Genomic DNA, 25,937 nt, shown 5'->3' on the forward strand with positions numbered 1-25,937 from the left:
TTCTTTAAATTAGTCAACTTCTGGATTGATGCTGCCTTCCTGGGAATTCCTCCTGTACACCAAAACTGAGAGTTATCAGGTGAACAAGTCTCTAGCACACCGAGAGTTGAGAATAGGCACCGTCAACACTGAGGTAAGTAACTCCATGTACCAATATAAAGTGTTATAGTCAATCTTATTATTTAAGCACTCGAAGTGTGAAAAGATTTCTTTGTGCTGCAATCCAATGCAGAACAAATTGTGCCCAAACATTTCCATGGCAATGAAACTATCTGCTTAGGAGTGCATGTTCATTCATCTCTCAGGCTGTGCCTTCCAACTTTGCAGAACAGTGCTGGTCAGTGACCACTTACAAACATGTAAAAGCTTAGACCATTTGTATCATGATGGGGGAAATGCAGGTCAATGCTCTTTCCCAGTAATTTTTTTTTTTTAACGTAAAGGTTCCTTTTCCCTTGCTTCCCTCCAGCAGTATTGCCTACCCCAGGGTTGCAAGGGAACCTGCTTTCAGACCATTACCACCGCTATTCATGTGAAGGGGTGAAACATGCCCAGTTAACATCCCGTCCACTTTCCCTCAGCCAGCCTGTGGATAAGCACTGTATCTTCCCTCAGTGTCCTCACCAAATGCAGGAACTTGTGACACGAGTGTGAGATGCATTTACCTGAAACCATTTTTACCAATCTTACTAAACCATAACTTCTAGGCCACTCATTTACAGTAGGTGAAGTCAAATTACATTTTTATTAGTAAGAATGTCAAGTTGCTGTCACCACATTTGTTGTCACCAAGAGACTGTCTCTATAATCCTGCATGTTTTTGCCCCTATCGCTTGTTACTACTGAGATTGTTCTTCAATGTTATTACCTCAAGGCTTGACTTTTCAAATGTTTTCCTAGTTGGCTACCCCACTTTTACCCTCCACAAGATGTAATTTATCCAAAATGCCACTGAGGTTCTTATTCAAAGTCTGCACTACCATTACCAATCATTGCCAGCCTCCATTAGCTCCTCATACCTCTATGAATCAACTTCAATTTATCTTCCCATTTACATTTTCTCTGTTTGCCTCATGTCCCTACTTGCTCCCTTCATCCCTCACTGGTCTACTCCTTGTTCTTTCAGTAATTTTGCTCCTGCCCTCTACAGCTACCTCTTAATATCCCTTTGCCTTGCCTCCTCCTTCCTTCCTTTCAAAAAGCGTACAAAATATTTTTCAATACTGTTTTTGGCTCTTCACCTTAAATATATTCTATCTACTCTTCCCACTGCGCATCCATTTTCAATTAACTGATCTGTAAAGCTCTCAAAACAGTGGAAAGGGTGCAGAGAATAAGAATTATCCCAAGTGTAAGGGGATGAGCCAAGATTAGAGAAGCTCAGGTTCTACAAGCCTGGTAAGGTGAGTAAGTGGACCACATTGTTCTTCTGGATTTCGAGTTATTGATCTCGGTCACGTTGCTGTGGTAATGTGCAAAAATTGAGGCTGTCGTGGTAAAGCATCTCTTCATACTTCATTGGTAATTGTACAAGTTTCCATGTTTATTAAAACATATAAACAAACATTAAAGTAAAAATAGAATGCTAAAATACAAAACAAAAGTAAAAAAAAAACAAACACTCGTCAGCAATGTCAGTAAGTCTTTATAAGATAAGGGAACACAATCAAAACTTCAGCGGGATTACAGGCCAATACTTTGGCTGCTTCTTATCACACTTTCTATCAAAGGAAAGTTGCATTGCCGTTTCCATTCCTTGGATTTTAGCAGCATCATCTCCGTATAGTCTCTTCATTTCAACCATTCGCCTTTCACCGGGTCTTTCGGCAGGCGGCTGGACTGTTCTCCCCGAAGCATTGTGAAAATCACGGTCAGCCAATACATACATAGCCTGCTGCTCGTCGTCATACTGCTGCTGTCGCTCTGCGAACATACAAGGGTGCCCCAGTGAGCATTATTATGTAGGATAAATGTAAATGTTGATTTCCAAACTTCACAGGTAAAGAGAGAAACAGTGAGCATATTGCTCCAGCTGGCCCGGTGTCAAAATGTTTACATCTGAAGTTTACAGGCATCCACTGAGTGGTGCAATGTTGCACTCCATTGCTCTCAGTGGAAATAGTCGGCAAGCTATCCCTACGAGAACTAGAGCTCCTCCATGGACCAGTGGGGCTGAATGGCCTGTTTCTGTGCTGTACACTATGTAATTTTAGGTCATTCTAGTGATGGAAAATAGAAACTGCAAAAAAACCCTAAACATTTCAATTTACTCTACAAGTCCAATTACATTGATCATTTTTCTTTTGTTAAGTCAACACACCCCATAACTTCCTCTCTTAACAAAACCCCAAAGCAAACAAGCATTAGATCTCGGAGCTGTAGATATTTGTATCACTTTATCACATACTCATGCCAGTGCTGTAGAATATTCAAATGGCAATTCTAGATAAAAGTAGAATTTTGGCCCATATTTTGATTGAAATAGATTAATGTACTTAGCAGTGTTTTAATTGTAAAGCACTGAAAATGTCATCTACAGTGAGAAAGAGATACTGGGTACACTATGGTATAATGTCTTTACTGAATGAGTCTCCAAATCAAGAAACGCAGTTCAACTTATTTAGTATTTTTATTTTGCTGGCGTTAATTTCTATGGTCTGGGACTGGATGCTAAATCACCACTTATAGCTGGGTCTAGGGGTATCGATTGGGAGGCAGGGGGTTGATAACCATTTCAATTAATCAAAAATGCCTTTATATGCTGTTTAGATAAACTGATCTTTTTAATATACTACAAATTCTGTAATAAATAAATCAATAAATCTGGGCAACAAGCCAGCCCGTTAGTAAGCGATAACCCTCTGGGAAATCATGCTCTTCATGAACTACATAGGAACATAGAGGAATTATTAAGACGGAAAAAAAGAGTCCATCTAGTTCATCTTCTACCATTCTGGGAGTCGCACGGCAACCATTGGTCTCTCCTATTCAATGTCTATGTCATGGATGTTCCATGTTCTCAGCAGCACTTAAAATACTTCATTCGTACGGAAAATCCACAAAAGAATGATTAAAAAAAGAAACTTACACAAACACGAATTCACAAATAGATTTTTTTAAAACCAGTTCTCAGTGCTACGCCGGCCTCTCTACAAGATTTGGAGTCATTCTGACCAGCGACTTGCATGATTTAGCATATCGCTACAAATGTGTTATAACTTTCAGTACACTAAAATTATCAAAAAATCATCACCTCAAACGGTTTCCACTAGCACTTCACCATAGCTAAACATGTCCGCACCAGTTATTAACCAAGTTTGAAAGGATAAAACCTCTAATTTCACTCCTAAATTAAAAAAAATTATCCTTCCCTCTCCTTCCATTAAGCTTTACTGCAATCCTAGTGACAGCACTGGAATGAGAATGTACTGTACCAGACATACACAAGCGACTGACCATTTTGGTAATCAGGTTTCTTTATACTAGCTTCATTAAAAAGGAACTGTAATCCCCAATGTTTTCCACTAAGTGGGACTTGTTGAACTCGGGCTGTAGAGATTTAAGCAGCTTGACACTGGGGTTGCTGCTGGCTGCGTAAACATCCCACTGACACCAATACAAGAGCAGCTATGTCCCGCCCAAGCAATAAATGCATCAATATTAACTCTCTTTTCATGGGGAGGGAAGCCCAGAGAAAGCCGATTCAAGTACAATGCCTGTGAGTGGAAATGTTGACCATTCCCCTTGAATCAGTGTTGCATCAGTCACTTTTATTTTGCCACTGACACAACTGTCTGCTTCATAGATCAGAATGCAAGCAATAAGATTAGGCTTAAATCAGCTGACATTGCAGTGTCAGTTGTTAACTCCAATCTGTCATCATTTTCAGTAAGTATACTAACAAACCAGGCTTAGAATAGCTCATTGATAATTATGCCATCAATCCACGTTTTCTATCTATTAATCATAATGCACTAAATTTATCTACAAGGAATACAATAATTTAATAATAGTGAGCGAGATGTTATTCAAATAGTAGCAATTGAACAGAAACCAGAGAACCCTGATAACCACTGGTCATCACCAAGTAAGAAACTAAAAGGTTTTGGAAGAGCCACAATTTCCTCCAATTAAACATTGGGGAGACATCAGCTTCATTCCCCACCACAACCTCCGTACTCGTCTCCGTACCCGTACCATTGATTCCACCCCCAGCCACTGCCTCAGGCTGAGCCACAGTTCACAACCTCAGCATCCCAATCGATCACAAGCAGATCTTCCGACCGCATATCCTTTCCACCACAAAGACCGCCGACTTCCACCTCGAACACTGCCCGCCTCTGCCCTGCCAAAGCTTACATGCTGCCGAAACCCTCATCCACGCCTCTGTTGCGTCCAGACCTGACTATTCCTCTGCTCTCCTGCCAGCCTCTCATCCTCCCTAAACTTCAGCTAATCCCAATGCTGCTGCCTATATCCTATCCCATACCAAGTCCTGCTCACCAATCACCCCGTCCATGCGGACCTACATCAGCTCCCAATCCAACACCTCCAATTTAAAATTCTTATTCTCGTGCCTAAATTCCTTCATGGCTTGACCCTCCCTAACTCAATTAGCTCCTCGAGTCCGACAACGATTACGCCTTTGTGAAGCGCCTTGGGAAATATTTCTGTATTAAAAAGGTGCTATTTAAATGCAAATTGTTATTATTCTGATGTTGCAGTCGGAGGTCTCGGGTTTGATCCAGGTTAGCTCATTTCAGCTGAGGTTTCAGTGTAGAAGGGATAAAACAATTTACTTATCTCCAATCTTGAAAGGGAGGGGAAATTAGGCAGGGTACCTACCAAAGATTGCTATTCTGCTTAGAAAATATGCAAGGGGTCAGCATCTCACTTGATTGCGATGCCCCCACAGTTGGGCCAAATGCACCCATGTAAAGAAGTTAAAGGTGTCAGGTTTGGCTCAGCGGGCAGCACTCTTGCCTCGGAGTCAGAAGGTTGTGGGTTCAAGTCCCACCCCAGAGACTTGAGCACAGAATCTAGGCTGAGACTGCAGTGCAGTGCTGAGGGAGTGCAATTCCTACCCCTAAATATAAGGTTCACATTTTTAGTGGTGTTATGAAGAGAATGCCAAACATTCCTAATTTCTGGTATGCGATCGTGAAACATTTGAAGACTGACGCAATCCACTGGCAGTGAACAGATGGCACGTCTAAGCCTCAAAGATAAATACACAGGGATGAAGCTAATCAAATATCTAGTTGCTGCAAAGAGCATTTTAATCCTTCGAAGCATATGACAACATTTTATCACACATCTGTATAGACTCAAAGTTTATATTTTCACAGTACTGGAACTTAACAGTTAAAAGTACTTATGAATCAATTTGAACTTTTTTATTAGTAGATTCTCCCCATTTAGTGATTCTGAATTTTGTCCTCCTCCCTTGAAGGCAATGCCTCATGCAGGCCTATAGTGCCAAGGTTATCGGCAGGCCCCGGTACTTCATCCTAGTGATCACTCGTCACTGTTTGTGCTCACACAGTATGTGCCAGTAGACTATGTGACAAAGAGGGGGCATCACAGCCAAGTCTTTACCAGCTAGAAGTACACGTCCACTTTCCAGAAGGGAATGTGAAGGTAGCTGTAGCGTCCCATCACCACTGGAGCTGACATCAGCTAACTCAGCAAGGACCAAGGGCCATTTTGTGTTTTGGAATGAAAGTCTCCTCTGCCTATCGACTAAGGGTCCTATGCAAAATACGTTTAGACAGTCTCAACTCAGTTCCTAGTGGGCGCAGTCATACAGCACAACTTCTCCCAATTCACCATCAATTGGCAATTTCACCCAGAGGCCACAGGATGGCTGATGTGAACAATGGGAAAATATAGCACTTCTGCATTACGGGGTGTTTTTCCGAGGTTGCGGCGAATGTACATTATTGGAATAAAGAGAGGGAGCTTTACCCATTTACTCTGCATTTAAGATTGCTAGATCTGACTTGGAACTGTTTTAACACCCCGTGTCTGACATTCAGAAAGTGTTTCATTTCCCACTGCGAGCATCCTTACCTTGATGAGGAAAAAGATAAAAACAGTGGCAGACAATTACACCCTCTGAGGAAGGTGGATCTAACGAGCCTAAATGTGTTAAATTAACAATAATGATAGTCATTAACCTAGCAATACTTCAGCAATTGTCATTTTAACTACATATGTTAACTCAACTACTTCACATAGTACAGCTCAACCCAGTTGATATTATCAGCACTCAAATGTATGTTCCAACATTTCTGTCTAAACAAGGAGGGCATCACTGCTGGGAGACAAAAGCCTTTCTTTTAGATCTTGGCACTTACAGTAGGCAGCAACTCCCACTACCAGCATGTCCTTTCTTCTAAGACCTGGATTTGAATCCAGCCCAAGAGTGACGAGGTGCAAGTCTTTTCTGTCTGCTAGCTGCAAGAGTCCCAAGTGAAATAACTTTGAATGGCCAGTCTGAGTGGTCATTAGTGCACGACACAAAGTTGCCTTTAATTCAGCGTTATCCGTCAGTGTTGCCCAGTTAAGCACAAGCTAAAGCTGGTGCTGGAGGTGGGAAAATAACAAAATACTCTGTAGCAAGGGTGGCTCGCCTGAGATTAGGGTTGAGGAGCATTGCTAGGGCTAGAGCCAGAGAAGAGGAAGCTTTCACCCTACATCTGGATCAACACGTGACCGGTTTATGCTGGACACTGGCTGCCAAAAGTGTAAAAGCAACACTGACATTTATCTCACTGAGGGGAACAAAAGCCAATGAAACAGAAAGTTATATAGCAATCCACGCAACACTTTCATTCTTGTATTTTACTAGAGTATAATGGGGGTTGTTTGTGTGGTTAACAATTACTCTCCACGTACATATTCTATTCTTACAAGATGTTAAAGGCCAAATTAGATTTTTTGTTAAATGAAGATGCATTTTATCCAAGTTTATCTAGTTTAATCTATAGAGCTGGCATGTTAATAATCCACACTATTGATCTGCATTCAGATCAGACAAGGGGCACTTTATTCCCCAATACAACCCATCCTCCACTTCTGAGGGTTACAAATTATCACCGTGTTTCCAGAACGACTCAGAGCTAATGGAGTAACTGACCCCTACAAAAAAAGGAAGATCCCGGCTTTTATTCCCGATCTGTTCGGACTTAACAAATTTCAGCTGGGGCAGAGGTAGGAGTGCTACAGGTGGCCACAGCACCCCCAGGTTACAGTATGGTGGGAAAGTTAGCCAGGGCTCCTAATCCAGTAAGTCCCGCTGGAAATGTATGCTTGAACGTCTTGACTATGATGCTTCTGTAGTCGAATAGCCCACCAACACTCAACATCAAGGCTCGTACATAAATAGTGGCCACTTGGGCGAGGTCCTGGAGGGAGTCTGGCAGATGCGGAATCATAGATCAGCAAGGAGTCAATGTCTTCAAAGGGGTGGGGTGGCGAGAGAAAAATACACACGATGGATTTTCATTTACAAGGCGAAGATACAACCAACTTTTAACTGTCTTGTTTTTGTTGAGAGAGCAACAATAACGAACAAGGAAGTAGAGAAAATCAGATACTAAATTAGTGTGTCAACGGGTCTATAGAAAGAGGTGGAAAATTACGACACAAACCCATGTACCACAAATGGACAGTTGATAAACTGACAACTGCTGTCCCTATTTACCCCAAGCAGGAAAACAATGCTTCTTCGTATTAGTAAAACATTTTTAACATCACATAATATTAAACACTAACCATGTTTAAAAAACAACGCCTGCACTGGGGAGATGCCAATTGAACAATTTCTCATGTGTTCAGACAGCAAGAGGTAATCCCATGGGTTGGGGAAATTATAAATCTCCTTATGTTAACAAAAGGAGGCAATTTCTTTTAGAGGTTCTGCAAGTGACATTTTAAGAAATCAGCAAACTCGAACATTAAAATATAAGCTCAGAGAATTCCTCTCCCCTTCCCGGACTTTACACAACTGTGTAGCTTACAGTCACTGTCAATACCAACTACATACACTTGCTTTTCCCAGATATTAAATACTACAATATGTAGTATAATATTTATCAACACATAATTGAATGGGTTTAGATTTGTCATTTCCAGAAATCTTGGTCCCCGTTTCACTCCCCCTCTTCGCCTGCACACTCAGCCTTTTGGGAATGGAGTTTTCCACAGTCTGCAGCTTCACTTTCAGCCATGAATAATTTAAATGCAATCAGTCGCAGCTCCAACACATTTCAGACTTTCTTATAGCAATGTGAAACCCTGTAATTTAACAACATACAATTTGGAAGATTAATGCAAAGTTAAACTGCAGCAAGTCTGGCCATGGTTAAAGTTTCTCCACCAACAATATTGCCCGTTGCCATGTATACGTGTATTTTTAGACTGCAGTACCGTACTATAAAAAAAGTAACTTTCCTCAGTATAATGTAAACCAGATGGTCATTTACTTAAAAAATGTTAACAGATGTCAGAAAAGAGCAATTTTATAATGGGGTAGGGGCAGAGGTAATTGAGATTTTTATCCCCCCTGTAGTCCAACTTCGCCGGCTGTTTTTACTGGGATTGTGTGTTTAAGCAATTAACAAGAGGATAATATGCGCAGGGCCCTGAATTTCCCCTCTTCCTTCTATTTGCCGATTGCATTTTTAGACCTTCATCTGGAAGTGGACACAATCCAAGCTGTAACTATCTCAGGAATCTGCAGACTTTTCCAATGTTTCCTTCTCTCCCAGAAAGCTTTTGCCCTTCTCCAGATAGGCCTGGAGAGATTGGGAATTGACAACCTGGAGATGGAGGGAGAAGAAATCCTCCATTCTACCATTCCACGCTGCTACATTCTCAGAATGAACAAAAAAGTGCAATCCTGTTTTTTCAGTTAAGTTTTTAAATATTCCCCAGTGTCTCTCTCTCTCTCTCTGCGTCACCCATTGACAGGCAACTGTACTACAAAATGAAAACTCACCTTTCTGGTTGTTGGAAAATGCTGCCCTCTTGTGTGGGAAATTGGATAAGACAGGGTTTCATACTTTCAATAAAGTTCTGCTTTGGCCAACATTTCAAAGCTTAAATTCCAGAAAAAGAAATGATATCCTGACAAAGAGCCACAAGTTTTAATATAGAATATACACTAACATACTCACTGAGATTTTCACTGTGATTACAACTAGCACAAGTATACCATACAAGGAATTTGGAAACCCACCCCATCAACATGCCTTTTGATATGGCTTTGACTCCACTCATTTTCTTGAAATCCAGATGCTTCCCTTTCTTTTTCTTCAGCTCTTCCCATCTCATTTCCCTACCTCAGTCCTTCTCGGCCTCATTCTTCCTTTTTCACCCCCCCCACCCCCAATACCCCCCCCCCCCAATACCCCACCTCCCGCCACTCATTCCCCCTCTCTCAGATTTGTCAGCAGCAGCAATGTTCCACAATCCCTAAGAATTTTATAGAATTTACAGCACAGAAACAGGCCATTCGGCCCAGCTGGCCAGTGGCGGAGTTTATGCTGCACACGAGCCTCCTCCCACTCTACTTCATCTCACCCTATCAGCATATCCTTCTCTTCCTTTCTCCCTCATGTACTTATCTAGCTTCCCCTTAAATGCATCTATGCTATTTGCCTCAACTACTCCTTGTGGCAGCGAGTTCCACATTCAAACCACTCTGGGTAAATTATTGGAAAAAATTCTGAGGGACAAAATTAGTCTCCACTTGGAGAGGCAAGGATTAATCGGGGATAGTCAGCATGGCTTTGTCAAGGGTAAATCATGTCTGACAAATCTGGTTGAATTTTTCGAGGGGGTGACTAGGGGGGTGGATGAGGGAAATGCTGTGGATGTGGTTTACATGGACTTCAGTAAAGCTTTTGACAAAGTCCCGCATAGGAGACTGGTCAAGAAGGTAAGAGCCCATGGGATCCAGGGTGCCTTGGCGCGTTGGATCATAAACTGGCTGAGTGGCAGGAGGCAGAGGGTGATGGTCGAAGGTTGCTTTTGTGACTGGAAGCCTGTGTCCAGTGGGGTACCTCAGGGATCGGTGCTGGGTCCCTTGTTGTTTGTGATCTACATAAATGATTTGGATGAGAATGTAAAAGGTATGATCAGTAAGTTCGCAGATGACACGAAAATTGGTGGGGTGGTAAATTGTGAGGAGGAAAGCCTCAGGCTACAGGACGATATAGATGGGTTGGTCAGATGGGCGGAAAAGTGGCAAATGGAATTTAACCCTGAAAAGTGCGAGGTGATGCATTTTGGACGGACAATTAAGGCAAGGGAATACACAATGAGTGGTAGGACCCTAGGAAGTACAGAGGGTCAGAGGGACCTTGGTGTACATGTACATAGATCCCTGAAGGCAGCGGAACAGGTAGATAAGGTGGTTAAAAAGGCATATGGGATACTTGCCTTCATTAGCCGAGGCATAGAATATAAGAGCAGGGAGGTTATGATGGAGCTGTACAAAACGCTGGTGAGGCCACAGCTGGAGTACTGTGTGCAGTTCTGGTCGCCTCACTATAGGAAGGATGTGATTGCTTTGGAGAGGGTGCAGAGAAGATTCACCAGGATGTTACCTGGGATGGAGCGCCTCAGCTATGAAGAGAGGCTGGACAGGCTGGGGTTGTTTTCCTTGGAGCAAAGAAGGCTGAGGGGGGACCTGATTGAGGTGTACAAAATGATGAGGGGCATAGATAGGGTAGACAAAGAGGAACTTTTCCCCTTAGTAGGGGGGTCAATAACAAGGGGGCATAGATTCAGGGTAAGGGGCAGGAGATTTAGAGGGGATTTGAGGAGGAACTTTTTCACCCAGAGGGTGGTTGGAATGTGGAACTCAATGCCTGAAAGGGTGGTAGAGGCAGGAACCCTCACAACATTCAAGAAGCATTTGGATGAGCACTTGAAATGCCATTGCATACAAGGCTATGGACCAAATGCTGGAAAATGGGATTAGACTGGACAGGGATGGATGGGCGGCGCAGACACGATGGGCCGAAGGGCCTCTTTCTGTGCTGTAAAACTCTATGACTCTATGACCTAACTGCAGCTGGCTTCTTTCCTGCTGCAGAGGCCATTAGCATGGTGCGGGTTTGTGTATGTAGCTGCACTGTCGCTCCCAGCCTGTTCTGCGCCTGCTTTACTGTTTTAAAGTTAACATTAATTAACCGATAATATAATTAAAAATATATTTAGCCAATCAGAGTGGAATAAAGTCTACCTCTTTAATTGCACCTCCATTCTACATCTTACACATTGAGATTGAACAAGGGCAAGGGAATAAAGGTCTACAATTCTGTGAAAGAGCAATGATGCTCAACAGACCTTAGTTGGTCACCTCTCCCAGTAAAAATATGAAACTGCCGATATTGTCTTCCTTTTTAGGTAATTTATTTCTGTCAATTTTGCTTTTAACAATTTCCTTGTTCTGCCTTCAGTAGCTTCATTAGTGCTACTTTACAGTTAGAAGATAGGAGGCGAGCAAGAGCGCTCCAAGGTAACTGAGACTCGAATTTTCATTCTCTCCCTTTTGGACGGTGCTTGGTATTGCCCCACCAGTGGGATGGTTGAAATTGTGATCTGACGATGTGGAATTTACTCTGTGCTGCGGTGTGATGGAGCTCAAACACACTGCTGGACAACCAATTTAGTTTGACAGCAAGTGTGCCATGCAAAAATATTTTTTAGTTACTTTTTAAGTATTCAGGACATGGTTGTCACGAGCAATGTTACTTACAGGAAACTCTCGATTTACCGGCACCCAAACAACCGGAAATCTCGGTTAACCGGCAAAATTCAGGAGTAGGTTCAGGTAAGTTTTTCTTCATATTAGTGTCCGTTTCTTGATTCTTGGCTGTGTAATCGGGGGTTCCTGCACTTGTTGCTAAGCAACAGGGACGCTTGGTCTGTGGCCGGGCTTCTTGAACCTGTTGCTAAGCAACAGGGAAGCCTGGATTTGTTGCTGTGTACGGAGCTCTCATACCTTTTAACTATACCTCTCTGTAATCCGGACTTTTTGATAAACCGGCACCACGCCGGTCCCGGATAAAAAAATGTTTCCTGTATAAGCTGCGCGGCTGTGCAGCGCTCTGGAGGCCCCGCGCACCGACCTTTAAACGGAAAGACCGCACTTGGGCAGAATTCTGAAGGGCCCGCGTGGCCCCCCGAAAAATTAAAGGGAACATTAGTCACTAGGTTCATGAGATTCTATGTCAACATTGCACATGGCCTCTGTATTGTTCTTGTGTTAATACTCTTATTTACCTTTAATGGAGGAAAAGTCTCCATTAAACACATTGAATGGAAGTACTTACTGCCAGATAGATCCTCCATAGACACTTTTTTCTTTATGGTGTGCTTTGATTGAACACTGTGTTTGAAGGGCTCCTCCATAGAGCTTAGAATGCATTCATTGTCTTTGAGAGTCAAGTGACTGGCTCTAAATCAGTCAGCGCAGTGTATCCGCTACTCAGTACTGACATGAATGCACTTGGTCTTATTCCAAACTGATCAGGAACACAGACCATTTGCTAAACATTGTAAAATCCAACTGGGGGGACTGAGTAAAAACAGCTGTAAACGGAGCAAATGCGAGCATAGAAAAAAATTAATGCTCAACTTAAGCAGTCAATTTAGAAATGATTTAGCTAGAAACGCGGTACTGTGCTGAAACGTGAAGGATGACGGTAGAGCTGCACGTTTGTAATGACAGCTTCTGCATTGCAGTTTCTTGTTCTTTTCCTTTTTGTACAGAATAATTAGTTTGCATTCAAGCCCTGTGTTACAATGAGGACTCAGTCAATACTCACTTCAGTTTGAAAATACAGCAATAAAGCACACTGTATTTTAAAACATTAACTGTTAAAAATAGTGTATGGATTATTTATCTAAATTTGGAAACAAATGAGGTAACATTTCTTAATTACAGTATTGAAATAGTAATCCTTCGTGAAGTAATCATTTTTAAATCTTCCAAAAAATCATATTTAGAGGAATAGTCGCCAGGAAAAGTCATAAATTAGACTTTAACGTAAAAACTCTCCAGAATGGACGACATATTGTAATTCAATTTTGTCTGCACTCAGCACTCTTGGGCCATTTGAAACCTCACAGTACACCACAGACAAGTGTGAAAACAGACTAATGGCTATGACCATCCTGTCACACAGGACAGATGCTGGATGATTTAGAAAAAAAGTTAAGTTTAAACGTAATATTTAATCACAATTATTAGACATTAATGAAGCTTGAAGAATACAATTTGGTAAGATTTTCCTGCAATATCCTTTTTAATTGAACATGGATTGGCCAATTAATCTTTGTTAGTAAATCCAATCATCAGGTGTTAGCTGAATGTTCAATACTATACATAATCTTTAAATGAAGATAATATTAATGGCCAGAAATTCGGGTCCCCACGGGCAAGTACGCGCTGGGTACTCACGTGTAGGGCCAACGAAAGTGCCGATTTCGTGCATGCACTGCGCATGCGCGGGAAACCGGAACTTCCGTTCCCTTGAAGGAAGGGGTTCACAGGTGGAACGCATGCGCCGGAGAGGCAGCGCGTACGCCTGGATCTTCCGTTTTTTTGCAGGTTCCTCCGGGAGGGTAAGTCTCCAGCAGCTACGCTTTTAAAAAGCAGTCGCAAGGCCTGCTTTTAACAAGGTAAGTAGTGAATTAAGTAAAATTAAACATTTTTTCCACAGGTTTATTATTTTTAAATACTTTAAAGAAAGGTAAGTTTATTTTTAGCCCCGTTAAAAACTGTAATTAATTTTTTCAAAAATTTAAATTATTGTTTAAAAGAGTTATTTTATATGTAATTTATAGTTATTTTAAAAATGTGATTAAAAAAAAATAATTATTTGAAGTTTTAGTTAGGTTTTGGGGCCGATCTCTATTCATAGATTTGACAGGTCTTCCTGTCAAATCTATGAATACAGATTCCCTGCTACCATTGGCTCCCCATGGCCCACGTGATCCCAGGGGATGCTTCGAACTAACTGCGCCCCTGGGATACGCAAGCACTGCGCGCCGGCAGTTGGAGGAGGCCCAGGATCGGAATCCCACGCGGGCCCACAGCTCAATGACCGGCACGGTAGGTAAGTGCAGGTTGGGGGCTTGTACCCGCGGGAAGCCCCCGACCCGAATTTCTGGCCTAATACGTCTGAAGTTGGCCACTACTTCATATTCGATATTAGCTCAAGGCATCATTGAAGGTAGTAACTCTCCTTGTGTCTCTATAATTCCACTATTAATGTCTAACTGGGTTAATGCTTCCATCACTATTCATCCATCAAATTCTAACATTTTAGGAATAAATCCAAAGTTCTGCACTTGTTATATTTGATTTACAAACTACTGTTTTGAAATGTTTCTACAGCTTGAAAGGGGTTTTATAGAAATCAGATTTGTTCTGATTTCCAGTGTACAATGTGGTGCAATATAGTGAATGCGCTGAATCGAAAGTAGCGCACAAACCTTTAAAATGAACACCTTAAATGAGGCTGGTTGGCACAGTGGACTATGTGTAGTGTCTTTTTACCTCAGAACTTGGGCTTGAATCCAACCTGGACTTCTGGGATGAAGGTTTCCTCTACTGTGCCCTATGTGAAATGAGTTTGCACCATCTCAACCCAGTTCCTAATTACCATGAATCTGCAATACCAAACTATCCCAAATTCAGTACCAGTTAGCTATTTCACTCAAACGCCAGAAGAATTGCAAGAGCTCATCTAAAGTAGGGCATTAAGGCACATTCTTACAACTGAGTCTGGTTAAGAATTGTCACTAGATTTTTTGTCCATCATAATGGACGTGTGTCACCTTTTACTTGATTCTAGAGGCAATGGTTGTATGGGCACGGTTTGCCCTCTGGTAACTCACCTAACTCGCTAGTAGATGTCGGTTGGTGAAGTGCTCGTATACACAGGTACTTCATTCCTCTCCTTGTTCCAGATCATTTCTCCTACCCTTTGTGAGCTCACATTATCTCGTTTAGATTTTTTTTTTTGCATCAAGTTATAAAAGCTAGTTTTATTTTTGATGAAGCAGGAGTTAATTTCTAAATTAATTGGATCTTATTCTACGGTTTTCGCTTTATTTCTCTCTGCCTCAACCATTCCTGTAAACCTATTCTGCCACCCTTGAGCTAAGGTGAGTCAGTCTCATGCTAATAGAGGTTGCGTTTATCCACGCTCCTTGGCGAGGGTAAAATTGCTCCAATTATAGGTTAAAAACCAATCACACTTTTGCTAGACAGTCTGGGCTAAGTTCAGCCTCCATGACAATGAAACGGAGCGATGGAGTAATACTTTAGCGAACAAATATATTGCACCATGAACAAAGGTTTGTGCTCACAACTTCCAATACAGTAAGCTCCTGATCATCAGGAGATAGTGCACAGGTCAGTATTATTCAACCAGAAACAAAGGGAGAGGGGAAAAGGAAAAGGTGTGAACCGTGTGATCTGTTCTCCGGCTCAAGGACAGCACCGTCAGAGGTCTGTGAACAGGTTACTTGTCTGCCTTGACAATTAATAAGAGCGCAGCGACATCTGGACTAATTGAACAAAGGACACTTAAGGAGGCAAAAATGAATGCAATCACTTCCTGGACCTCAGCTTTCATGTAGAAGTCCAACTTTAAATACTCTGCATAAAGGATTCAGTGGTGTTGCACACTAAGCAGCAACACTCTGTGCTGCCGATTGGAAATATGGCAGCTTTGATTGCCACTCTGTATATTTTCTGATCTGAGTCACAAAGAGATGGCAGGGAGAATTTCTGGTGTTTTCTTGCACAGGATGCGAGGCGGTGGGGAGGGGGGGGGGGGGTAGCAGGGACCATGTCCAGGGGATATATTCCAAAAAGAAAATTCGACACAAACACTCTTTGACACTTACTTAACTCCTCTTGGTGCTTTTCTGTCTGTTCGAAGTACTGCCGCAATTCTTCTGTTATTTCCACATTGCTGACATCACATTCTATTTCACTCTCCGAATCAGTTTCCCCTTCTGTGCCAGAATTCAAATCAGTTTCACCCTGCAGGCCTCCCTCTTCGTTCTCCGAGCTGCGCGGGCACTGCCGTCGTCTACTTTGGCTGCGCTCATCTTGCGGAACATGCCGTGAAGAATAGCACGATGAACCGTTATGCCAGTCGGCAAAGCGACTTGCTGCAGGTTCCGTGTTATACCAGGGAGAATACTCAACTGACTCGACTGCCTTGCGATAAGCCTGTCTATGTTTCTGTAGCCATCCCATAGCTTGCTGATAATGCTGCCAAAATCGGGAGTACATTTTATGGTTGTACCAAATGTCTGGCGTTTGTCTCATTCCGTCACCCTGTTAAATGAAAATACAAACAAAATTATTTTTTCCCCCTTTTTCCTTCTCCAATTTTTCCCCTTCTCTCCTGACATTAACTTATGCTGCGACACAGTTCCACTGGTACCATGCCCAAGTGACCAGTCTTCAGGTGTAAGCCTAGACAAGTGAGCGTATGCAATAAAACCAGAGAATGCTGGAAACACTCAGCAGGTCAGGCAGCATCTGTGGAGATTTCCAACACAGTTGTACAGGGCCTTGGTGAGACTGCACCTTGAGTATTGTGTGCAGTTTTGGTCGCCTTACCTGAGGAAGGACGTTCTTGCCATGGAAGGAGTGCATGAAGATTCACCAGGCTGATACCTGGGATGGCAGGAATGACGTATGAGGAGAGATTGTGTCGATTGGGCTTATACTCACTGGAGTTTAGAAGATTGAGAGGGGATCTCATCGAAACCTATAAAATTCTGTCAGGTCTGGACAGACTAGATGCAGGAAGGGTGTTTCTGATGGCCGGGGAGTCCAGAACCAGGGGTCATAGTCTAAGGATAAGGGGTAAGCCATTTAGGATTGAAATGAGGAGGAATTTCTTCACCCAGAGAGTGGTGAACCTGTGGAATTCTCTGCCACAGAGGGCGGTGGAGGCCAGTTCATTAAATATATTCAAGAAAGAGTTGGATATATTTCTTAAGGCTAAAGGGATCAAGGGATATGGAGAGAAGGCAGGGACAGGGTACTGAATTTGGATGATCAGCCATGATCTCATTGAATGGCGGAGCAGGCTCGAAGGGCCGAATGGCCTACTCCTGCTCCTATCTTCTATGTTTCTATGCAGTATTTTGCTTTTGTTTTAGTGAATGTATCCAGCCTAGTTCACAGCTGCCCTGATTTAAGACTAGCTAACTTGGCATAAACCAGGGATCAAATCTGGCCTTGCCTGGCTTTGTGTGTACGTAAAGCCTTTACCACTACGTCACCAGGCGAAAAATGGAAGTAACAAGCTGCCACTGCAGCTTTTTTGATATTATAAGCAAAATCGGCATGTGGATGAATCTTTTTAAATTCCTTCCTGGGATGTGGGCGTCGCTTGGGGGGGGGGGGGGGGGCGGGGGTAGTGGAGACGACAAAACTAAAAAAGAATGGGTGACCATATTGCACGAATCAGAACTAGCTTAATATTGTTCATGTTTAGACAGTTATTTAGTGGTTGTTTTCATTGAAGATGGCAACACTTTGCAATGCATCACATATTTCACTTTCATGGCAATTGCTAAATAGAAACAGAAAAATGACAAATGCACAGGTCAGTCAGTATTTTAAAGAGAAACAGATATTAGTGATTTTGGTGGGAACTGGATGCCAGCCCACTTTTTGTGTATTTTCAGTTTATATTTCAGGTCACAAGATAGTTACGAATGAGCAAGGCCATTCAGCCCACTGTAACCAGAAAAGCCCGATTTCCAGTGCTTTCAACATTAGTGAGGGATTGAATATCACACAAATCTTCAGATTTGGTGCTGAATATCAAGAGTCATCAAGACAAACAGTTCCAAATAATTATTGCTAACTTCATCTTTTATTTTCCACTGGCTTTTAATTAATTTAGGAAAAAAATCCACCCAATCTGGTGAACGACAATGATATTTCAAAAAGGCCTTCGATAAAGTACCGCAGTGGACTCATGTCTAAGGTCAGAGCACGTGGAGTCAGGGGACAGGTAGCAGAATGGATAGCAAGCTGGCTACAAAACAGAAAACAGAGTCGGGGTTAAGGGTAGCTGTTCAGACTGGCAAAAGGTGGGAAATGGCGTTCCACAGGGATCGGTGCTGGGGCCACTGTTTTTCACAATTCACATTAATGATTTGGACTCGAGAATTGAAAGTACAACTTCAAAATTTGCGGACGACACCAAATTGGGAGGTGTAGATAATACAAAGAATGCAACAAAATACAGGAAGATATTAATAAACTTGCACAGTGGGTTGTAATTGGCACGTCAATTTCAATATAGATAAGTGAGAGGTTGGGGCAGAGCCACTAAGGGACTCCGATCAATTGTATAAATAATTCCCTTTAATAATAGGTTAGCTACAGCCTGAGTCTGTATCTTTGTTTTCACTGTTTGCATGTACAGAGCGCGATCACTTTAATAGCGCGGGTAAACGCGATGATGTCACGCCGTTCATCATGTGATCCCCCACCGGCGGGAAAAACGTGATGACGTCAGCCACGGGACCGCCCAAGCAGTCCTCGTGGAGCCTCCGAACTGACTAGACCTATATTCGATGTTCTCCTGTAATTATCCGTTAAACTCTGTTAGTTTTCATTAAACCTCGTTTGTTTGATCGCCTGAGTGGACCTCAGTCTTTTGGATAGGAACTAGACATTCCTACAAGGTGGCGTATTTTGGCAGAAAGAATAAGGAAGCCACACACTGCTTGGATACTAAGAGTCTGAAAGGGGTAGATGAGCAAAGGGATCTAGGGGTACAGATACACAAATCACAAAGTAGCGATGCGGGTTAATAAGGCTATAAAAAGCAAACCAAGCACTGAGGTTAATTTCTAGAGGGAGAGAACCGAAAAGCAGTGAAGTTATGTTAAACTTGTATCGAACCTTGGTTAGACCACACTTGGGAGTACTGTGCACAGTTCTGGTCTCCATAGAGTCATTGGAAAAGGTGCAAAAATGATTCACAAGAATGATACCAGAACTGAGAGGATATACTGATCGGGAAAGGTTGACCAGGATAGGGCTCTTTTCTCTAGAAGAGAAGGCTGAGGGGTGACCTGATATAGATAATGAAAGGGTTCGATAGGGTAGACGTAAAGAAAATGTTTCCACTTGTTTGGGGGGGGGGGGGGGGGGGCGGGGGGGAGAGGAAAAGAGTCCAAATCTAGAGGTCATAGATACAAGATAATCACTAATAAATCCAATGGGGAATTCAGGAGAAACTTCGTTACCCAAAGATTGGTAAGAATGTAGAACACACTACCACAAGGAGTAGTTGAGGCAAATAGCATAAATGCATTTAAACAGGAAGCTAGATAAGCACGAGGGAGAAAGTAATAGGTTATGCTGATAGAGTTAGATGATGTAGGGTGGGAGGAGGCTTGTGTGGAGCATAAACACCGGCATAGACCAGTTGGGCTGAATGGCCTGTTTCTGTACTGTACACTCAATGTATTGGGGGAATTTGCTGAGAAGCATTATGGAGTCTGGTAATGTGAAGGACTTGAATGAACGTCCATTAAATGTTGGTGATCTGATCATTTGAACTGTTATCTCTCACACTGTCAGACTCTGTGCAGAGAAGATTCACCAGGATGTTACCTGGGATGGAGCGCCTCAGCTATGAAGAGAGACTGGACAGGCTGGGGTTGTTTTCCTTGGAGCAAAGAAGGCTGAGGGGGGACCTGATTGAGGTGTACAAAATGATGAGGGGCATAGATAGGGTAGATAAAGAGGAACTTTTCCCCTTAGTAGGGGGGTCAATAACAAGGGGGCACAGATTCAGGGTAAGGGGCAGGAGATTTAGAGGGGATTTGAGGAGGAACTTTTTCACCCAGAGGGTGGTTGGAAGCTGGAACTCACTGCCTGAAAGGGTGGTAGAGGCAGGAACCCTCACAACATTCAAGAAGCATTTGGATGAGCACTTGAAATGCCATTGCATACAAGGCTATGGACCAAATGCTGGAAAATGGGATTAGACTGGACAGGGAGGGATGGGCGGCGCAGACACGATGGGCCGAAGGGCCTCTTTCTGTGCTGAAAAACTCTATGACTCTATGACTCTGTCATTCTTAGCTAGTGCCCATAAAGCCATTAGCAGAAACTATTCTGAAGACAATTCCGTCCAACTTTAAAAGCAACTGATGACAGGACGCCTTATTGTAAATAAGGCCACAAAAGCTCCTTCAGCTCTGTGATCCATTATTGTCTACAGGAATTAGCACCACTGCTTGCAAGAAAATGATTCCTAATGTTGTTCACCAGGGACAATAGAATACACAAATTAAACATCTTGAAACGGAACAGCACCACTGGGATTGGGAGCTTATAAAAAGAAAAGATTCTCAAATGTTTGGGCTTCCTTGGAGAATGTTTTTTCTTAAGGAATAAATGCCAGCTGGGAACTGGGTGACACAATGAGTTAGCACATCAGTGACCTGGGTTAGAATCCAGCCAGACTGTTTTGCCTGCAAGGCTGCTGTGTGAAATGAGTTTGGGGGTAGTCTTAACCCAATACTTCAGAGTATATGTGACCATACGAGCACAGCTTAAACCTACCTATAATTCTGCATGGATTGTAGATCTTATTTAGCAAGTTACAAGGATGGTTTGCACGGAAAAGGAAATCACACTAGTGCATTAGAGAATGCCCTTTTGAGTTGGGGTTGGCTGTAAAATACAATTTGGGGAGACAAGGAGTTTTACTCTGCATCTTGCCCATGTTATATCTGACCTGAAGTGCTTGAGTACCAAAAATATTCCAATTACTGTCACCTTAAATAGACATGTAAAAATTACAAGACAAAATAGCATCTCTGTACACATGAACTGTACATGTTGAGTTCATCATTCAGTAGCAATGGTTTCAGGGAGTTACCAAATAGCTTACTGGGAAAATTTAACCTGTTGCTCATCCTCTCAGCTAAAAAGGGGGAAAAAAAAGGTAATCTTTAAAAGAACAAAAATTCCCAAATTTATAGCAAGCAAAATGCAATAATGTCCATTAGCTCAGTTCAGGTATGGATTTTACAAATAATGTAAAATCAGAAGACTATAGGAACAATATGTCTGTTGTCATGAATCTGAAGCAGTTGCAGCTCATCAGATCAGTGTCTGTAGTCGTTCCTGGAGAATTCATTTTCAATATGAACTTTTAGGACTAAGTCAGAATTTGCTATGGTGAGGAAACTTGCATGGTAGAATATACATTGACCACTGTGTCCTCCCCTTCCCCAGCTTTATGATGACCTTCCATTTTCTTTTAGCTCCTCAAGCACCATTCACCAACAAACAACCTCCTACTCTCTGGGACACGGTAGTGTAGTGGTAATGTCACTGGGCTAGTAATAGGCCTGGATCGAGTTCAAATCCCACCACGGCAGCTGGGGAATTTAAATTCAATTAAATAAATCTGGAATTAAAAAAAAGCTAGTATCAGTAATGGAAACCATGAAACTATCGGATTGTCGCAGATGCATCTGTCCATGACAGCATTGGTAGCAGTGACCACCGCACAGTCATGGTGGAGACTAAGTCCTGTCTTCACACTGAGGATCCCCTCCATCATGTTGTGTGGCACTACGGCCGTGCTAAATGGGGTAGATTCAGAACAGATTTAGCAGCTCAAAACTGGGCATCCATGAGGCGCTGTGGGCCACCAGCAGCAGCAGAATTGTATTCCACCACAATCTGTAACCTCATGGCCCGGCATATCCCTCACTCTACCATTACCACCAAGCCAGGCGACCAACCCAGGTTCAATAAGGAGTGTAGAAGAGTATGCCAGGAGCAGCACCAGGCGTACCGAAAAATGAGGTGCCAACCTGGGGAAGCTGCAACACAGGACTACATGTATGTTAAAAAGCGGAAGCAGCATGCTATAGACAGGGCTAAGTGATCCCACAATCAACGGATAAGATCAAAGCTCTGCAGTCCTGCCACATCCAGTCGTGAATGGTGGTGGACCATTAAACAACTAACGGGTGGAGGAGGCTCCATGAATATCCCCATCCTCAATGATGGTGGAGCCCAGCACGTGAGTGCAAAAGACAAGGCTGAAGCGTTTGCAACCATCTTCAGTCAGAAGTGCCGAGTGGATGATCCATATCGGCCTCCTCCTGAGGTCCCCACCATCACAGAAGTCAGTCTTCAGCCAATTCGATTCACTCCACGTGATATCAAGAAATGGCTGAGCGCACTGGATACAGCAAAGGCTATGGGCCCCGACAACATCCCAGCTATTGTAATGAAGACTTGTGCTCCAGAACTAGCTGCGCCTCTAGCCAAGCTGTTCCAGTGCAGCTACAACACTGGCATCTATCCGACAATGTGGAAAACTGCCCAGGTATGTCCTGTCCACAAAAAGCAGGACAAATCCAACCCGGCCAATTACCACCCCATCAGTCTACTCTCAATCATCAGCAAAGTGATGGAAGGTGTCATCGACAGTGCTATCAAGCGGCACTTACTCACCAATAACCTGCTCACTGATGCCCAGTTTGGGTTCTGCCAAGACCACTCGGCTCCCGACCTCATTACAGCCTTGGTCCAAACATGGACAAAGGAGCTGAATTCCAGAGGCGAGGTGAGGTGAGAGTGACTGCCCTTCACATCAAGGCAGCATTTGACCGAGTGTGGCATCAAGAAGCCCTAGTAAAACTGAAGTCAATGGGAATCAGGGGGAAAACACTCCACTGGCTGGAGTCATACCCAGCACAAAGGAAGATGGTTGTGGTGGTTGAAGGTCAATCATCACAGCCCCAGGACATCGCTGCAGGAGTTCCTCAGGGCAGTGTCCTAGGCCCAACCATCTTCAGCTGCTACATCAATGACCTTCCCTCCAGCATGTCAGAAATGGGGATGTTCACTGATGACTGCACTGTGTTCAGTGCCATTCACAACTCCTCAGATAATGAAGCAGTCCATGCCCGCCTGCAACAAGATCTGGATGACGTTCCGGCTTGGGCTGATAAGTGGCAGGTAACATTCGCGCCACAGAAGTGCCAGGCAATGACGATCTCCAACAAGTGAGAGTCTAACCACCTCCCCTTGACATTCAACGGCATTACTATCGCCGAATCCCCCACCATTAACATCCTGGGGGTCACCAGCGACCAGAAACTTAACTGGACCAGCCACATAAATACTGTGGCAACAAGTGCAGGTCAGAGGCTAGGTATTCTGCGGCGAGTGTCTCACCTCCTGACTCCCCAAAGCATTTCCACCATCTATAAAGGCACAAGTAAGGAGTGTGATGGAATACTCTCCACTTGCCTGGATGAGTGCAGCTGCAACAACACACAAGCTTGACACCATCCAGGACAAAGCAGCCCGTTTGATTTGCACCCCATCCAACACCTTAAACATTCACTCCCTCCACCACTGGCGTACTGTGGCTGCAGTGTGTACCATCTACAAGATGCACTGCAGCAACTCGCCAAGGCTTCTTCGGCAGCACCTCCCAAACCCGCGGCCTCTTCCACCTAGAAGGACACGGGCAGCAGGCGCATGGGAACACCACCACCTCCAAGTTCCCCTCCAAGTCACACACCATCCTGACTTAGAGGTATATCGCCGTTCCTTCATCGTCGCTGGGTCAAAATCCTGGAACTCCCTCCCGAACAGCACTGTGGGAGTACCTTCACCACACAGACTGCAGCAATTCAAGGTGGCTCACCACCACCTTCTCAGGGGCAACAAGGGATGGGCAATAAATGCTGACTTTGCCAGCGACCCCCAGGTCCCATAAATGAATAAAAAAAAACCTTTAACAATTCCATTCTTAAATGGCACATGGTCTATTACCAATTTCCAGCAACTCAGATAGATCACAAGATTGGGAAAAGGGGAAGTGCAACGAGACCTGGGTGTCCTTGTGCACCAGTCGCTGAAGGTAAGCATGCAAGTGCAGCAGGCGGTTAAGAAGGCAAATGGTATGTTGGCCTTCATAGAGAGAGGATTCGAGTACAGGAGCAAGGATGTCTTGCTGCAGTTGTACAGGGCCTTGGTGAGACCACACCTTGAGTATTGTGTGCAGTTTTGGTCACCTTATCTGAGGGGGGATGTTCTTGCCATGGAGAGAGTGCAGCAAAGATTCACCAGACTGATACCTGGGATGGCAGGAATGACGTATGAGGAGAAATTGGGTCGATTAGGCTTATATTCGCTAGAGTTTAGAAGAACGAGAGGGGATCTCCTTAAAACTTATAAAATTCTAACAGGACTAGACAGACCAGATGCAGGATGTTCCCGATGGCAGGGGAATCCAGAACCAGGGGTCACAGTCTAAGGGTAAGGGGTAAGCCATTTAGGACTGAGATGAGGAGGAATTTCTTCACCCAGAGAGTGGTGAACCTGTGGAATTCTCTGCCACAGAAGGCAATATTGGCCAATTCATTAAATATATTCAAGAAGGAGTTAGATATATTTCTTGAGGCTAAAGGGATCAAGGGATATGGGGAGAAAGCAGGGACAGGGTACTGAATTTGGATGATCAGCCATGATCTCATTGAATGGCGGAGCAGACTCGAGGGGCCAAATGGCCTACTCCTGCTATGTTTCTCTGATCCCTTGATACCCTTTACCTAATAAAAATGTCAATCTCAATCTTGAAAATTTCAATTGACCCAGTATCCACACCGGGGAGGGAGAGAGATCCAGATTCCCACTGCCCTTTGTGCCTAGCTCTAATGTCAAGACTGTGCCCCTTGTTCTGGATTCTCCAGAGGAAAGTTTCCCTATCGAATCCTGCTGTCGTTTTAAACACCCTGAATGGCGGATTTGTGATGAAACCAACAGCTTCAGGAGCACCTACAGATGACAAGGGTCCGGATCCTGAACAAGGATCTTTAATGCTAAAACTCCAGGTGGTGTGGTGGCGATAGGAATAGGCGGGCCTCCCCCTAGTGCGGGTGCCGGCCTGTGAGGGGACGCTGCCGGCCAGCAAAACCGAGACCGTCAGCGGTCGGTCACGCAAGACTAGGCCGCTCAGCGCGGCGGACATTTACCTGCCAACTACTCCCCGCCTCCATCCTCGCCCGGGCCGCCGGCTGCCACTCACGCATGCGCAAACCGCAGGGCCGCCTTTCACGCCGGAGGGTGCGCGCACAGTCGCCGAGTCACGTGTCAGGGGAGCGGGCGGGGCGGCCCGTGAGCTGCAGGGCGGCCATCTTGGTAAAGGAGAGACCGCATTAAAAACATTCACAACACTTCAAAATATCTTACTTCAGCCTTAACTCCAAATGTGGAAGGTTACTTTCAGCAGGGTTTCAAATAACCTAACACTTTTCATTAAAGTAGAATTATGAAGCAAACAGCTTCCAGAAACATAGAAGAGAGGAGCAGGAGTAGGCCATTCGGCCCCTCAAGCCCGCTCTGCCATTCAATGCGATCATGGCTGATCATCCAAACTCAGTACCCTGTCCCTGCCTTCTCCCCATATCCCTTGATCCCTTTAGCCTTAAGAAATATATCCAACTCCTTCTTGAATATATTTAATGAATTGGCCTCAACTGCCATAATAATAATAATTCAACTTTATTGTCATTGTACAATCCATGACCTTCTCACCAACCGCCCCTCCTCGGGGCTCCTTCCATGACCTTCTGCACCTGGTCTTCCACTGATAATCACCCCTTCCAGGTACTAACCAGGCCTGGCTCATGCTTAGCTTCCAAGCCTTGCCAGTGACCCTGTCCCTAGTCCCAGGAACAGGGCCTGTGGTAGAGAATTCCACAGGTTCACCACTCTCTGGGTGAAGAAATTCCTCCTCCTCTCTGTCCTAAATGGCTTACCCCTTAGCTCTTTCCGCGACCGATGGGCGCCGCGGGGACTGGAGTGCAACATC

General features: G+C 43.9%; 1 protein-coding gene across 1 annotated transcript; it reads right to left on the reverse strand.

Annotated features, from left to right (window-relative positions):
• Positions 1–1,629: 1,629 nt before the first annotated feature.
• On the reverse strand, positions 1,630–25,205 carry gemin8 (gem (nuclear organelle) associated protein 8). The gene is made up of 3 exons (XM_086006287.1): positions 25,099–25,205; positions 15,940–16,378; positions 1,630–1,923 (listed from the first exon to the last, which is right to left on the reverse strand). Exons 1-3 carry the CDS (start codon positions 25,153–25,155, stop codon positions 1,667–1,669), a joined length of 753 nt encoding a protein of 250 aa, XP_085862413.1. The 5' UTR covers positions 25,156–25,205; the 3' UTR covers positions 1,630–1,666.
• Positions 25,206–25,937: the final 732 nt, after the last annotated feature.

This window comes from Somniosus microcephalus, chromosome 14, assembly GCF_052327205.1.
Source record: "Somniosus microcephalus isolate GS21.2 chromosome 14, FLI_Smic_1.0, whole genome shotgun sequence".
In the NCBI taxonomy this organism is placed as follows: domain Eukaryota; kingdom Metazoa; phylum Chordata; class Chondrichthyes; order Squaliformes; family Somniosidae; genus Somniosus; species Somniosus microcephalus.